Below are 17480 nucleotides of genomic sequence, written 5' to 3' on the forward strand. Positions count from 1 at the left end.
AGTTGAACCCCTGGTCCCCGTCTCAAGACTGTCATGCACATAATGCGACTTAGTTACAGCAGTTATTTATTTTTTCTTATGTAGATCAAAGGTACAAGGAAATAGTCAATACTCTGGTACATGGACAAACCTTGTCAAATCCTAATTTCTTTCTATCTTTTGTCATTTTGAAAAAAGAGTGCAAGGCTAATTCTTTTGACAAAATGATGGGAGCAGGTTCCAGCCATAACCTACACTTATCGTATCTGTGATTCTACAGGCAATCTTACGAAGCTTAGTTCTTTGGTTGAAATTATTTATGTGATTTGTACTTATTCTTTGCTTTATTGATATTTAACTTCCACTTTACAGGGGGGAAGATGCATGTTTCATTAGGAACATATGCAGCACAGCACAAGTGTTGGTGGTCATTTTCATCTTGCATGAATTACGGCAGCTGGGAGTAATTTCATCTAGTTGTATCCATTTCAATGAACGTACTTGTAGTTCATTCATTTGGTTGATGCCTATATATGGTTGTAACTGAACCTTTGATATTTATGAAATATTTGATTATCTTCCAATTACCTAAAAGAGATGAGACTTCTCAATTTTCTTTGGTCGTGTGTGAGTAAAAGTGAACAAAAAAAATATACCAAAAGCCTATAAGCTTGAAATAAGGCAACATTCTACAATAAATATCAAGCTATCAGTATTACCCTAAAATGTCAAAACTATCAGCACTATAAAAAATCCTCTCCCACCAACATCTAACCAAACCAATCAAAAAAAATTGTTTGTACCAACTATATCTTTTGGCTTCTTGATCTTGTTTACATCACATATTGGAGAACTTGCAATCTTGCATGTTCCACTGGATATGAGACTTATCCAGTTATCCTGCATCAACATCATGAAGGAAAAAAAATCATATAAAAGAAAACAACTTATATTCTAACATAACTGATCGAATGCTATATCAAGAAGAATACAAGAGAAAGGAAGCAAAGTTGTGTGAATCAGAAGTAGAAGAAAAAAAGAGAATTTGTATGGCAACCCAGCTGGTAGAAACCTTAACCATTTTGGATTACCAGAAGATATAATATCAAAAGTCCAGACAAATTAATTAACCTCATTTCTGATATGGGTCAACCGCCTGAGTCATTTCATAGCAAAAGAAAATCTCTCTACGTGGGATCAAGTCCAGGGAAGAGAAGCAGGTATATACGACTCATTTTTCAAAGAAGCATTCCCAACCAATAATTCTCTCAGAATTGTAACCTATAGTCTCCGTGTCTGGTCATTGACTTCACTATAGCCTTATCTTTCATTATTCCAAGTCCCAAGACAAGCAATCGAAATAATTGGTAATAGCTATTCAGAAGGCAGATATGTAGTAAAATTATGAAAAACTTCATTGATAATAATAAGATTACCTGAACAGTGACCAGCAAAGCATGAAAACCAGCCCGATGCTTACATGGACAAACTTCTGATTCAACTTCTAAACATGGCAAAAATAAATAAAGGAAAAAAAAAAATTAACAATATGGAAAAAAAACCTTAGATGCACAGGCTTTGGGACAGCATGTTATGCCTGTTTGTCCCATTTTAATCAGCTGCATTGAATTATGAAGAGAATTATTCGTTTAATTTTGCAAGCAAAACTAAAAAGACATTTTGGCTACCAAAAGAACCAAACTAGAAGAGAAAGGAAGCTAGTCAAAGTCCATCTCATTTATCCATGAAGAAGGATACATAAAATTTATACTAAAACGAAATAGCATAGAAAAAACTAGGAATAGCCCTCCAGGCCCTCCTAATTCTTCTCACAACTTGGAATTCATTAGGCAATAGTCCATAAAAATCTTTTAAGAATCCACTATATCAACTAATATCCACACATCCAGTATCTCATAAGTAAATAATTATCCACAATTCCTGCTCAGTACTTGAAGAAGCTCGTAGTTTTCTTTGTCCCCCATAGGTTGCTAGAAGAAGCAATTCACATGGGGACATTGCCACCACTCAGATCCTCCCCTACATAATTCTCTGAACCACCTTTTCTCTACGCAAATCTTGGTCATACTTTGAATATAGGATTTTTTTTCAAGGGCTAAAATTAGTTTAATCTAAGAAAAATATCAGAATGATGTGATCCTAATATGTAATGATTACATCTATATCTAAGTTGAAGATATATCTAATAGAAGTAGTAGTTGAATAAGGGTTTTATCTCTTCTAGTGAGAGAAGACGAGTGCTAGTAGTTGTTTTCATTTAAAGTTCTCTTTTAATAGCAGTAGGATTATCTAGCTAAAGGAATGTGGTAGAAGTAGTGAAACTCTATTTAGAACAGAGTTACACTCCTACGCGAGTTTACTAGCTTAATTGTATATTTAAAGAAACAAATTATGGAATAATATTATGTTGAATTTTGTTAAGTAAAATACCATGTCACTGTGTTTTTTGGGAGTTCCTGGCTCATTCGAAACAGCTAACCTATCTATTCATGTATTTTGTATTAATTGGTTCACATCAATTGGTATCAGAGCCAAGTTTTTCCTCTTGAATAACAATAAGTGTTTACCCAAGAGGACCGGTTTCCCTCAAAAGAAACTAGATATTAAACAATATAGGAAAATCAAAGAACAAGAGTTGGGCAATTCGGGATTTTTCATTACAACCCGTTCAGCAACACGTTCAGTAACAAAAGAGAGACAACAATAAAAGATGGATCAACGACTGGGAAACATGGAACAATCAATGAAGAGCTTATCGGATAGCCATGATGAATTCCATAAGAGTCAACAAACTATGCAAGATCGCATGAAAGAAATCTATGAGATGCTTGCCAAAACATCAAATGGTGAGAATTCATGTGGAAGAAATCACAAATACGAAGGAGAAAATTCTTTCAAAATTTTATGGAGTGAAGATGAACAAGCAAAGATAGAAAAGATGCAATCAGAATTTATCGTGTGGAAGGAAAAATCCAACAAAAAGATGGAGGAGCATATGAGAAAAATTGAAAGTTTTTATACACCAAGCCCCGCTCCAGCAAGCCAATAATTGCCCATAACACCTACCCCACAGGTTGCCACTGTCAAGAGGAAGAAAAGAATTGTTGAAGCAACAAAAATTCATCCATGCCAGCGTTGCACCAAACCACCATCGATCAGCCGCAGATCCAAACATTACTGGAGCGAGCAACGTCGTCTCTCCTCAACGACGCTAGCAATGCTAGATCGGAATCTCCACCACCGTTCTTCCACCGTTATCAAACCGCACCGCCAAATCGCCTCCTAGTCACCATCGCAGTTTCGTCCGACAGCCATCACTTCGCACCGGCCATTGCAACCGTCAATTCAAAACCCACCGCACCAATCGCCGCCATCAGCCCTGTTGTGCTGGATACCTCTTTTGTTACACAGATGCGAAAGAAACAAGTAAGGGCGTTTTTGTTTGGCTCAAACAAAGAAAAAAAAAAGGGGGTATAAACAAAACGAGTTCAGCTTTTATGAAAAGCATAGTTAGTCAATGGGTCAACTTTCTTTTGTGGCTCAAAGGTGGAGCATATGCGTGCACTGTTTTTAATATTTTTTATTAAGTTATATTTTTAGAAGTGTTAATTAGTTTTTATTTTCAGTACTTTAGTTTTCATAATTTTTTCTTGAGGACAATAAAAAGGTTAGTAGGGGGAATGATGTGATCCTAATATGTAAGATTACATCTATATCTAAGTAAGAGATATATCTAAGTTGAAGATATATCTAATAGGAGTAATAGTTGAATAAGAGTCTTATCTCTTCTAGTGAGAGAAGACGAGTGGTAGTAGTTGTTTTCATTTAAAGTTCTCTTTGAATAGCAGTAGGATTATCTAGCTAAAGGAATGTGATAGAAGTAGTGAAACTCTATCTAGAGCAGAGTTACACTCCTACGTGAATTTGCTAGCCTAATTGTATATTTAAAGAAACAAATTATGGAATAATATTATGTTGAATTTTTTTAAGTAAAATACAGTGTCACTGTGTTTTTTAGGAGTTCCTGGCTTATTCAAAACAATCAACCTATCCATTCATGTGTTTTGTATTAATTGGTTCACATCACAAAACATGCTAAAAGCAAACTGCGTGAGGCTTAGAGAAAGGAAAACAGACCAGTGGTGGGCGACGTTCAGGGGGCGGAGGCGACCAAATCGCGTGAGGCTCAGAGAGATCGGCTGGATGGTGGACAATAACACTACTTTGTGGTGGGCGGCGGCACTGGACGGCGGTGGCCGGAGATATATTTGGTGGTGGTTGCAGTGGATTGGAGAGGGGGGAGTAGGGATGTAATCGAGCCGAGCCGAGCTGAGTCGAGTTTGAAGATTTCAAGACTGACTCGTTTATGAGTCGAGCCTAAATAGTCGAGCTCGAATTCGAGCCGAGCTATAAATTGCATGTTCAAGCTCGGCTCGTTTAAAACTCGGGCAAGCTCGAGCTCAAGCTCGAGTTCGTTGAAAATGACATTCGAGCCGAATTGGGTTACTGAACAAGCTCGGCTCAACTAGAGTTCGATGTAAACTATTAAATTTTTCAATGAGTAATCAAAGCAGAATTCAAACTCAAGTTTATGAACAACCTCTATGCATTTATTAATAACATAAATATATAATATGTAACTATATAAGACATATTATAAAATATAGTACATAACTATAGTTTATAAGTAACAAATTAACAATATGTTATTATATATAACTAGAGAGTATAAACTATAGTATATGTATAATGTGAACAAATAGTAAATCTAATATATTCTATATAACTAAGTAACTATAATATAAGTATAATATCTAACTATTGTTAACCATGTGTGATGTGATATATGTGTTTATATATATGCTAATTATTTAATATTGTTATATACTAACTATTAATAACTTAATATGTTAATTTAACATACTAAATATTGTAATTAAAATATTATAATTAATATGTAATATATATATATGTAAGATATGAACGAGTTAACGAGTCGAACTAACCAGCTGGGCAAGTGATCCGGTCAAGCTTTAAATAAACTGAGCTCGCGAGCCTCTATCGAGTTTTGTCGAGCGAGTCGGGTATGTATCACTTACTAATCGATGGGGTTTCTACAGTAACGATCGAATTTCTACAGTATCGAGCTCGAGTTTGGATCGGGCTAAACTGAGCGGGTATCGAGTGGGCTGTCGAATGAATTGGTTTATTTAAATCCCTAGGGGGGAGGGAAAAATTTTGGGAGAGAGAGAGAGAGGGGGGAAATGAAATATCAAACTAAACTCAAGTATGCGTTTTTTAGATTTTTTTTTATTTATGTTTTTTTTTAATTTTTGGGATAATTGCACCGTTGGTCATTGTGGTATGCCATAATTATTTTTTACTCCCTATGGTTTAAAAAGTTCATGGGAGGTCCTCGTGATATACAATAATTACAAATCGATCCCTGGCGTCAAATTCTGTTAAAATTTTTAATAGATTTCGTCAAATGCCACGTCAGCGACACGTGTCGCCATATACCACGAGGACCTCCCATGAACTTTTTAAACCATAAGAAGTGAAAAATAATTATGGTATACCACAGAGACTAACAGTGTAATTATCCCTTAATTTTTTACAGGCCGGTTAACCCGGGTTGGGTTAACCAGCCAAAATGCAGAAAACTTTTAAAGACAAAAGAAGACACTTTTGGACCTTTGGATGCAACCAACGGTCAGTATTTAGAAATTTGAGAAACTCAGATTTCCTAAAATCTGAGAGGATCCGGATCCGGATCCGTCGAACTCCCACTTCATCCTTCTAGATTTGTTCTCATCTTCCGCGTTCTCTCTCTCTCTTCTTTCTGAAAGCTTCAAACTTCAAGTTTCCCCTTTTGTGGGTTGATCCGTGACAGAAACTCTTCCCAAATACGAAAGCTTCAAAGCAAAAGATCGTGCCGAAACTTTTCGATCCAGGTTTTTCTTGGAGGACTTTCTTCAACAATCTTAACGCGTTTGAAAACTCATCGAGCGAAGCTATGGTACGCTCTCTCTGCGAAACCCTAGTTCGATTCCCCGATTTATTGGATTTTTTATGTATCAATTTTTTTGAGATTTAGAGTTTAATATCTCCGAATTAATTCCTTATTTGTTGTGCATTTTGACTTCCAATATCCTGAACTAGATTTTGGTGTCTGATCGTTGAATTATCGGTAATTACTTGATAGATCGATGTTTTAGTTGTGAATTTGCCTCAAATGGGGACAAAATGTGTACCTAAAGCTAGGAAAATGTTATGGAATTAGGCTCATATGGTTTAAAATAATTGAATTGTGATATAATTTATCAATTGGTTTTTCATACAGTTAAAGACGAGGCAATCAAGCACTAATCGGAAGAGAGAAGTTAGCGTAGTTAAATTTCACACAATCTTTCGTATGAAACATTTAAGGTCGTTATATGTGTAATAAAATTTGGGAAAATTTACTGAAATGATCATTCTGGGGACATTAATAAATTAGGCCTGGGACGTATTAGTGGACTAGCGAATTGTTGCTTTCGTTTCTTTTGCTAATATGAGAAAGTTTGGCAAGTAAGGCAGTTTTCGAGGGGGTGCTCTTGAGCCTAGTCTAATGGATCGTGACCATGTTCTATGTGGTTTAATTTGATAATATATGTTGGTTGTGGAGGATTGCGTGAAGATGTGAGATGAATGTTGTTACAGGTTAAAAATGCAGTGTCACTTGGATCATGCGATAGTGTGTGTGCCAAGTGTTCATGATGTCGTTTACCTTTTTATTGATCCTTTATAGAGAGCTATACTTGGTAAATGACATTATTGTTTCTCAAATATGAAACCACCTCATCAGGAGACTCTTCATAGAACAACATCTAGGAAAGAAAAGAACAGAGTACGTCATCACGGGTTAACTCAGCAAAAGAGGCAAGAGATTAAGGAAGCATTTGAGTTATTTGACACTGATGGCTCAGGTATTGCAATGAGCTGTTAGCATATTTGTCTTTGGTATAGTTTTCTTATATATTTTCCAATAATTTTTTTGTTTACCTTGTTGTTTAGGCACTATTGATGCCAAGGAGCTGAATGTCGCCATGAGGTATGAAATTCATGTCAAATGTACTAAGAAATTTTAAGTTGATTGGTCATGAAAGCATTACGACCGAGATCTTCTCTTGACAGGGCCCTGGGTTTTGAGATGACAGAAGAGGTAATGTCTCTACCCCAGTACATGCGTGCTTGTCCCTGCATGAGTGTGTTCACATTGGTTTTTGAAGAGTACAGAGTGCTTGTCCAATTGGGGCAGTTTCAGAATGGGGAAAAGAAACAGCCTAGTGATTAGGAAGGCTGACTCTCTCTCCCTCCCTCCCTCCCTCTCCTGTAGTGCTTGTATGCCGTGCCATCTGCTCTTATTTTACAGATTTGGTTGCATCTGTAAATCTACTTGGTTAAAGCTCGGGCATATAGTAGACTTCTTTAGAGTGATGTCTGAGTAACTGATGTAATGTATGTGGTTCTACTTTTGTAACACTTCGGTCCCATATTGAGAAGATGAATAGCTCACATAGAGTAGGTAGTTTATAAAGATTCGCATGGGTGATAAGTCCCACATTGCTTATTTACTAGGTGAAAATAAACTTTATAAGTGATTCTAAGGAAGTTCCAAATTGACTAGTCATTTTGGGGTGATGGTGGAGATGTGGCTAGCGTTTTTCCCTAGGTCATTACAGTTTTTTTGGAGTTTCTAGGGACTTTGCCCACGTTTCATGAGAGGTTCTTGAATTATATTATGAGCCATGTAGTTTTCTCTTTATCTCAAAGTTAGATGTTTTAGATTCTTGACTACATGGCTAAAATATTCTGTGTAATTCCAGCAAATCCTTCAAATGATTGCGGATGTTGACAAGGATGGCAGCGGTGCAATTGATTTTGATGAATTTGTGTACATGATGACAGCCAAAATTGGAGAAAGGGATACTAAGGAGGAACTCATGAAAGCATTCCACATTATTGACCAAGATAAGAATGTAAAAATTTTGTTCTCTTAGATATCATCTATGTTTCTTCTTGTCAATAACTTAGTTCTTTTTCCTTTTTGCGTTTAGGGAAAGATCTCTATTGCAGACATTAAGCGTATAGCAAAGGAGCTGGGTGAGAACTTCACTGACAGGGATATTCAAGAGATGGTTGCGGAAGCTGACCAAGATCGTAAGTTTGCATACTCATATATTGGGCATCAATAGTAACTGCATCACTGTTGATAATTTTTTATTTTGTTTGTTCATGGATTGAAAGCTATTACAGCAAGGTTCTGTTATTTTTTTTTTTTAAGTAATTTATCATTGGTAATTATTTTTGTTTTTATGCATTGTTAGAAAATGATGATTTTGGATGTGATTGGCTTTTGAAATGTACAGGTGATGGAGAAGTTGATGCTGAAGAGTTTATGAGGATTATGAAGAAAACTGCATATGGGTATTAGAAACTCTGAGTATCAAGCTTGTTGAGAGTTTGATGTGCAGAAGGTTTATTTCTGGACTATGCTGTTTATGTACTCTAGTTATCCCCGAAGAAAAGATGAAAAAAGAGTGGCTTAGTAGATATGTTATGGGTACAGCCAGATTTATATATTTTCAGTGCATTATGTAGCTTATATTGACAGTGTGGAGGTAGTCCAAGCCGTTTTATTTCTGTCTAACAGTGTTTTGCCAAACAATGAATGATTGAATCCAAGACAGGACATCTTGATCAGTATTTTACTTGTACATCTGAATGATAATGATTTTATGTTTTAGAAACTTTAAGGAACAATAGGTATGATTTTGAGTATATTCCTGTAAAATCCAAAATGTGGAGCGATGAGATAGAGCAATGATTTTATGTTTTAGAAACTTTGAGCAATAGGTAGAGCAATGATTTTTAGTATATTCCTGTAAAATCCAAAATGTGGAGCAATGAGATAGACTGATAAAGCGTCGATATATTACAGTAGAGTGGTCGGTTTATTCTTTGAGGATCTAGCTTCCATGCTGTAGTTTTAATGTCAGGATGTTTGTTGTAATTCAAACAACCATCAAGGTTCAGCCAAAAACGATACTATATTTTTCGGAAAAAAATATAAGAAAGCTTTCTCAACTAACATCTGATTTTAAAATAGTTGCATGAATTTGCTAAAGTGACTTATCAAACTATCAAGGTATGTCAAAAAAAGTTATTTGATAATATCCTTATTTTCTTAAAAATTAAAATTAAAAAAAAAATAATCTTTTAAACTTATTTTTTAAACCCCCAAAAAAAAAAAACCAAGGTGGTGGATTAATACGAAGAAAAAAAAATCGAGATAAATGCAAAATCAATCCCTATAATTGGCCGAAATTACAAATCGTTTCCTGCAATATAAAAATAATTCTAAGGTCACTAGGATATTCCAAAATAACAATTTAAACTATGCAGTCAAAACACTCGATAAATTCCATTAGTGTCAATGTCAGCACCAATAAAATGATGACATGTATCACTCTTAGTAAAAAAAATGAAAAAAAAAAAATCTAAAATTCGTTCATGTGGTTTACTTGATTTACAATTAACTCTCTATAGAATTAAAATAAACTTAGAGGTCTCTATGGCATGCCAAAAATACAAATCACTCTCTTCGGTCAAATTCGGTCAAAACACTTGATGAATTTCGTTAGTGTGTCACGTCAGCGCAATAAAATGACAACACGTGTCACCGGAGCCCGGCCACCCCCAGCTGGCTTGCAGGCCATCCCTTGTATTTTTTCTTCTTCTTCTTCTTTTTTTAATTCAAAAATTTTAATTTCTAAAGTTTTGAATTTCTTTAGCCTTTAGATTTATTTATTTTTAAAAAAAGTTTTTTAATTAATTATTTATTTTAGTTTTTAAGAGAATAAGGGTATTATCGAGAAAAAAAATTGGCCTTTTTAGCACACCTCGGTAGTTTGATGGAGCACTTTAGCACAATTAAGAGAATCAAATATTATTGATGTCATGCAGTTGAGGATTGTGAATGATTTCCTTCCAAAAATATCGGGAGAAATTTTGGCATGGAAAAGCCGTTATTGACATGACGAGAAGGGGAATCGGAACTTAGAAGCTAGATTTAATATCGCATGTTCTACTTCTCCCATACATGCTCCGCTCCCCCAATTTTCTTGCTCCTTGAACCAGCTTGAGTCGGCCACTTTCCAATCTCTCCACCAGTGCATGAGGTCTGCATGCCGCCCCTAGCAGTGTCAGATTCGGTTATGCAGCTCCTCCCTCCTCCTTGTCCTTCTGTGCCACCTACCCTCCTTTCCATCACAGCCGGGCATGCGCCCCTCAATTGGCCTTTCCGCCCTCTTAATATGATGGTCATGTTGCTAAAAATAATAAATAAATAAAATTGGTACACACTTTTATGTCGATTTGTAAATATGACGCTAAAAAAAATAAAATAAAAACAAATGATTGATTAAACAGTCACATCAAAATGGAATAAAAATGCAATAAGTCAAAGCGCATTACGGATGCTCAGGTTTTTCATTTTGTTTAAAAAAAATGGAAACGCCATAGCCGAGAAGACGCAAACTGCAACGAACGGATGCTCAGGTTTTTCAGCTGGTACGGAATGTAATGGCGGGAAACCCTGGGAAAGAAATATGCCAGCGACGGTTAAAATGGGTTTGAGTCCAATAATTCCGAGGCGTTTTCTTTGTGCTCTTTCTGTTCCAAGTCCAAAGCCACCTTCTTTCAAATTCTTTGCTACTCTTCCATGTCCCCCAAAATTCTCTCGTCTGGGAGCTAGACAATCCACGAACAAGCCTCCGTTACATAATTCAAGCAATCCCAAAGGAGCTGAGTTTCTTCGTCTGGCAAGGCTTTGCCGAAACACCAAACACTTGGAGCCTCTGATGTCACTTCTAATAGTCAAGGGTCTGATTGAGGACGAGTCTTCCGTAGGAGAATTCGTTTGGTCTTGTTTTTCTGTGGGTGCTCCAGATGTAGCTGTCTCTGCGTTCCGACGAATCGAAAAGCCCAGCGTAGTGTTGCAGAATTTGATGGTCAGGTGCCTTTGCAACTGTGGATTATACGAAGATGTCATGTTTCTCTATCTGAGTTGTCGGGCTTCAGGTTTGCCGTCTGACGATTTCACGTTTCCTTTTGTGATCAAGGCGTGTTCGGCTCTGAATGCATTACGAATTGGAAAGGAGGTTCATTGTGTTGTTTTGAGAACTGGTTTTGAGAGAAATTTGGTTATACAAACGGCTTTGGTTGATTTCTATGCGAAATCTGGTTGCATGGGGACCGCACGTACGCTGATTGATAGAATTCCACAACCAGACATGGTTTGTTGGAATGCATTGATTGCGGGTTATTCTTCAAATGGGCTTGATGAGGAAGCCTTCGTGGTTTTCAGGCAGATTCTTGTGATGGGTTTGAAGCCCAATGTGAGCACTTTTGCCAGCATAATTCCTGTCTGCGCTCGTTTGGGATGTTTGGATATTGGAAAATGTCTTCACGGCTTTGCTGCCAAGTCTGGATATTTTTCAAATGATTTTTTGGTGCCTGCTTTAATTTCAATGTATGCTGGTGATGTCAATTTATCTACTGCGAGGAGTTTGTTTGATTCGTTACTTGAAAAGAATGTTACTGTTTGGAACGCTATGATCTCTGCATATACACAGAGGCAAAACACTTTTGAAGCCTTTGAGATGTTCCAGCAAATGATCCGTGCTGGCTTGCAGCCTAATTTGGTCACTTTTGTGTCCATTATTCCATCATGTGAGAACTCCAATAGCCATTGGGTTGGTGAATCCCTTCATGCATGGGTTATAAAGCATGGGTCAGAAGCTCAGCTTCCCGTGTTAACTGCCCTTGTATCAATGTATTCTAAGCTTGGGGATGTCAATTCAGCTATCTTTCTTTTTTATCAGATGCCCAATAGAAACCTGCTCTTATGGAATTCAATGATTTCTGGGCATGTGCTTAATGGGCAATGGGATGCAAGTTTGGCCACATTTCGTGAAATGCAGTTTGCAGGATGCAATCCAGATGCAGTCTCCGTTGTTAATATTCTTTCTGCCTGCTCCAAGCTAGAGGCTGTTTTTCTAGGCAAGTCTGCCCATGCAGTTAGTGTTAGAAAGGGTATTGACTCAAACCTTAATGTGACAAACGCACTGTTGGCCTTTTACTCTGATTGTCATCAGCTCTCCTCCTCTTTTCAGTTGTTTAATGCAATGGCTGGAAGAAATGCTGTATCATGGAATACTTTGATATCTGGGTGTGTAAACATTGGTGATGTGGAAAAGGCAGCCGTCATTTTTCACCGGATGCAGAAAGAGGGCCCGGAGTTGGATTTGGTTACCCTGATTAGTATTCTCCCTATTTTCAATGAGAGCAAAAATCTAGTGCAAGGAAGGGCTTTACATGGTTTTGCTATGAAAACTGGTTTTGACTCCGATGTTTCTTTAGTCAATGCACTTATTAGCATGTATTGTTACTGCGGAGATCTTGAAGGTGGGAGGTCACTCTTTGAAATCATGCCTCAAAGAAGTGTTGTCTCTTGGAATGCTCTAATAACTGGTTTCCGATATCACAACTTACGGCATGAGGCTTTGATCTTATTTAATCGAATGATAAAGGAGGATCAGAGGCCAAATTATGTAACCTTGCTAAATTTATTGCCTCTTTGCTGCAACCAGTTGCAGGGTAAGTCTATACATGCTTTTATAGTGAGAACGGGAGTTGCAAAAGAAATCCCTCTTGTTTCATCTCTTATATTCATGTATGCCAGATTTGAAAATTTAAATTCATGTCTATTGCTGTTTCATATGGGAAAAAGGGGGGATATTTCTCTGTGGAACGCTGTGATGTCTGTGCATGTCCAATCGAAAAATGCCAAAAAGGCAGTCGCTTTCTTCTGTGATTTGCTTCAACTGGGACTGCAGCCTGACAAAATAACAGCCCTGAGTTTAATTTCGGCCTGTGTTCAGTTAAATAGCATAAATCTTACTCACTCTGTACTGAGTTACCTGATACGCAAGGGCTTTGACAAATACATGGCCGTCTGTAATGCCCTAATTGATTTGTATTCAAGAGGTGGACACATTTTAAATGCAAAGAAACTGTTTGACGGGTTGGTTGAAAAGGATGCTATATCTTTCAGTGTGATGATAAATGGGTATGGGTTGCATGGGGATGCTGAAGCTGCCCTTGACCTTTTGTCCCAGATGGAACTTTCAGGGATGAGACCTGGTGATGTTATTTATTTGAATATTTTATCAGCTTGCAGCCATTCTGGCTTAGTTGAGAAAGGACGCACGGTATTCAACTCTATGGTAGAACAAGGAATATCACCAAAAATAGAGCACTATGCTTGCATGGTTGACCTTCTCGGGAGAATAGGCCACTTGAATGAGGCTTACGACATTGTTAAGGGACTGGCTTGTAAACCTTCTGTAAGTATGCTTCAGTCCTTGTTGGGTGGTTGCAGAATCCATGGCAATGTTGAACTTGGAGAGAGAATTGGTGAGATGCTCTTTGAAATGGACCCAAAAAATTCCAGATCATATGTGATGCTTTACAATATCTATGCAGCAGCTGGAAGGTGGACAGATGCCAATAAAGTGAGGTCTGATATGGAACGAAGACAGTTGATAAAATTACCTGGATTCAGTCTTCTTGTGGAAAATGAACTTCAAGATGAGGCATTGTCTTGAATCATTGTGGATGGATCAAATTAAATGTGCATTTTCAAGAGAAGCACCCAGAGTCTTAGTGGCTCACAGTGGCCTAATCAATAAAGTTGACTATCTGGTCGGAGAACCAAGAAGGACAGGGTATTAAGGAAGTTGAACCAGATTTGCCTATGTTTTTATCATATTCTAATTTGTCCACGGCCCAAAATTCTGGAGACACAATCTTTTGAATCCTGGTTACCAGTCAGATTGAGTCATCAAATGGAAACACTCGTACAAGTGACATGCTGCGAAGGCTCAGTGGACATGTTTTTGCCGACCTAGAAGAGGTCAATATCAGGGATGAGGGCTTCAATTTAGCTTGTTGGCACTAGAGATCATTGACATGGCAAAACAATGGGGAATTCTTTTGGGAGAAAAGGAGGGCCCATTTGAAAATCCCTCACCCCTCTCCTCCTCTTAGGAATTTTTTGAAAATAGGATTGATGTGATATAAAGTTGATGTGATATAATAAGTGAAAAAAGTTAAGAATGTTTTGAAGTTGATTTTTTTTTTTGAGAAGTGAAAATAAAGAAAGGGGAGGGGAAAGTGAATTTCAAACGGGGCCGATAATGAAAACAACAAAGAAGCTGCAGTGACGATGGACTGACGTTGCTAAAAGTTTTTGAGGTGATTTTTTTTTTTTTAATAGTAATAAGAAGTGATTGATGTAATATAAAGTAAAAATAAGTTTTGATTTTTTTTTTTAAAGAAAAAAGAAAAAATATTAAAAAGTAATTAATATGATATAAAAAGTAAAAAAAATTATTAAAAAATGAATGATGTAATAAAAAAACTTTAAAAAGTACGATATTTTTAAATTGAATTTTATTTTTTTGGGATAATTACATTTTCCTCCCATGAACTACCGGCCTGTGTCATTTTGCCCCTACGAACTACCACTTCGACCAAAATAGAGCATCCAACTACCAATTTTACATCTTTTGCCCCATTCCGTCAGTCAGACCCGTTATGTGTGACAATCAACGGGTCACGTGCCGTCTAGCCCATTTTTATTCCGAAATTGCCCACCGGTACAGTTGATTAAAGTTTATGGAAAAAAAAAAACCAAAAAAGAAAAACAAAACAATTCAAAAGGAAAGAAATAGAAGCTTCTGTCACGTCATTTTCGCGGTCTCACACTTCAACTTCAAAGCAGCAGCCCGCTAAAGGAGTCGACCTTGAAGAGCTTCAATGTCTTGTTCATGGAAGAGCGAAGCAACATTCGGGGAGCCCATCTGCCGATGTGGAGTACCTGCACCTCAAAAGACTTCCTTCACTAATGAAAATTTTGGCCGCTTGTTCTACGGTTGTGTGAACTATGAGGTAAGATTTTTTTAATGGATATGTAAATAATGGGTAGTACCTCTTATTCAGCTGCTTCTTCTCTTATATTTTGTAGATAATGAGTAATTTTTTAAAGGTTTGAAAGTTAGATCTTAGATCTAGATTATTTTCTTAGAGTTTTTTTTTTTTTTTTTGGTTTCTTGGTTTCTTGTTTTTGGGCGAAGAGTAGCTAAAGTTTATGGACAATTGGGCCTTTTTTTTTGCCTGAATTGTTTTGGGGTTAATTTTTTTTCGGACAATGGGTAACTAGAGTTTTTGGACAATGGGTCGTTTTTTTCTTTTCTTTTGCCCGAGTGATTTTTGGTTAAGTTATCCTGAAATAAGGTATTAGTTATTATTTAGTTGTGTTCAGACAATGATTGCATAATGAATACCTCTTAGATAATTCATGAAATCAGAGCATTAATATTTTTCTTCTCGTCATTTGCTGAGGACCTTAACAATAATAACACTACTATTTGGCATTGTAAATAATTTCAGTAGCATTATGTATTAAGCACATAGGTGAATTTTCTGTTCAATCCCTACCTCGACCTCCCCCCACCACCTGAGACCATTTAGTTCGCCCTATGCATTTATTAAAAAAGAAAAATGATAAGACACAAATATTTCATGTTATAGAGGAAATATGTTGTTCTTGGTTTGGTTAAATGATAAGGAAGTTGAAAGCACCAGTTTTTGTGATTTTCATGTACTGTATCTTAACAAATTGAAAGAGAAGAGGTCAGTGAGCTTAGTCATGTATGTCAGATTTCCATTTTTTTAATTTATAGATATGATCATGCTTAATTTGCAAAAGAGCCAAATTAATATGTACATCATGTCTATATGTATCATAATTGCATTGTATGCTTGTTTCCACATTAATATAATATATAGTTATGTTAGTAAAGTGGTACCAACTCTTAATTATACTTGGCCTTCCATTAAACTTTTTTTAACGTTGAAAAAAAAACTAACCTTGTTCATATGACCTTTAATTTGAATAGGTTGATCAGTCTTGCAGATTCTTCCAATGGAAAGATTCTGAAATGTGTGAACATGCTAGACGAGCGTTGGTTCGTGTGCAACACAAGGACGCTATGCTGAACAAGGAAGTTACAGAATTGAAGGCCAAGCTAGGGATCAAAGCAATTCGATATGACAAGCAAGTAAAAATTTCGAAGACAAATAGCCGACTTTTGGCATTTTCTTGGATTTTTTTTGTTGTCTTCTTAGCTGTGTTTTGGGGCAACTTTTATGGTGTAAGTAAAAGACATATGTCCTACAAACGGCTACCTTGAAAAATTGTAATGACCAGTATGTTTGTAATGATTAGTGTATTTGTAACTTTGAAACCTTATAACTTGTGTATTGGTAAACTTTGTAATGTGTAGTGTACTTGTAATGTTTATCTCCCTCTATTCATTAACTTGAGTTTGGTTGGTAGCATATGGTAGTTCAATGCCCTATTTTGGTTAGGGTAGTCAGTTCATGATAGCATTTTGACAGTTACAATTAGTTCATGGGAGGAAAATGTAAAAAATTTGTATAATTTTCTGGCATAAAATTTGGTATCATCAACATAGCATTTTGACAACCCCAATTTGATTCATTATTCCTTGTACATATGCTAAATTACTGACATATACTTCCAACATACGAAACCTGAACAAATAGTTTCCAGTACAACATAGCATTTTGGCATTTTGCATATTTCCCTTCAAACCTAAACAAGCTGTTTCCAACAACAACAACAAAACAAATTGTTTCCAACTACAAACCATCATAGTCCATATTTCCTAGCACAACATCATTAAACTGTTCCTATCAACAACAAACCAAATTGTTTCCAACTACAAACCTGAACCTGAACAAATAGTTTCCAACAAGAACAAATCAGAAAACATAGCATTGTTCCTGCATATTTTCCTTCAAACCCAACCAAGTTGTTTCCAACAACAAAACAAATTGTTTCCAACTACAAACCAACATAGTCCATATTTTCCACTACAACATCAAAAAACTGTCGACTATCATATTTCTAATAACAGTTTCCAAAAACCCATCAAGGCTGCCATATTGGTTTTTTCCCTTTGTTTTTAGCTTTCATTCGCTGTAGACCCTTCTCCACTGTTGGTACCACCACTCTTGTTGGCCTCTTTACTAGTTCTCGAATGACAACTCTGGATGCCCTGGCCAATTCCCGAGTGAATACTGCTGGTGCAGTTGCTGGTTGTCTATCATCACGTGTTAGGTCAACAGTGGGTATCTCTTTGTTGGGATTGGGCTCCTTAAATGCTGCCAACAACCTACCAGACCTCCTAATAGGTCTTGCAACAGCAGATTTTGCTTGTGCAACACACTCTTATTAGTAATTCAAAGTTTATTTACATTTAAGGTTTAGGGTGGAAAGCTGTATT

At 36.6% G+C, this 17480-nt stretch overlaps 2 protein-coding genes across 2 annotated transcripts; both read left to right on the top strand.

The window, feature by feature from the left end:
- The first annotated feature begins 5770 nt into the window (after positions 1-5770).
- Positions 5771-8748, top strand: LOC133864804 (caltractin). The gene is made up of 7 exons (XM_062301221.1): positions 5771-6019; positions 6848-6968; positions 7057-7093; positions 7177-7204; positions 7869-8021; positions 8100-8202; positions 8412-8748. Exons 1-7 carry the CDS (start codon positions 6017-6019, stop codon positions 8474-8476), a joined length of 510 nt encoding a protein of 169 aa, XP_062157205.1. The 5' UTR covers positions 5771-6016; the 3' UTR covers positions 8477-8748.
- Positions 8749-10531: 1783 nt separating this feature from the next.
- Positions 10532-14360, top strand: LOC133864504 (putative pentatricopeptide repeat-containing protein At3g05240). Its single transcript, XM_062300856.1, has one exon. It carries the CDS (start codon positions 10653-10655, stop codon positions 13710-13712), a length of 3060 nt encoding a protein of 1019 aa, XP_062156840.1. The 5' UTR covers positions 10532-10652; the 3' UTR covers positions 13713-14360.
- The last annotated feature ends 3120 nt before the right edge of the window (positions 14361-17480 follow it).

The sequence above is a fragment of the Alnus glutinosa genome, chromosome 3 (genome assembly GCF_958979055.1).
Source record: "Alnus glutinosa chromosome 3, dhAlnGlut1.1, whole genome shotgun sequence".
Taxonomy (NCBI): domain Eukaryota; kingdom Viridiplantae; phylum Streptophyta; class Magnoliopsida; order Fagales; family Betulaceae; genus Alnus; species Alnus glutinosa.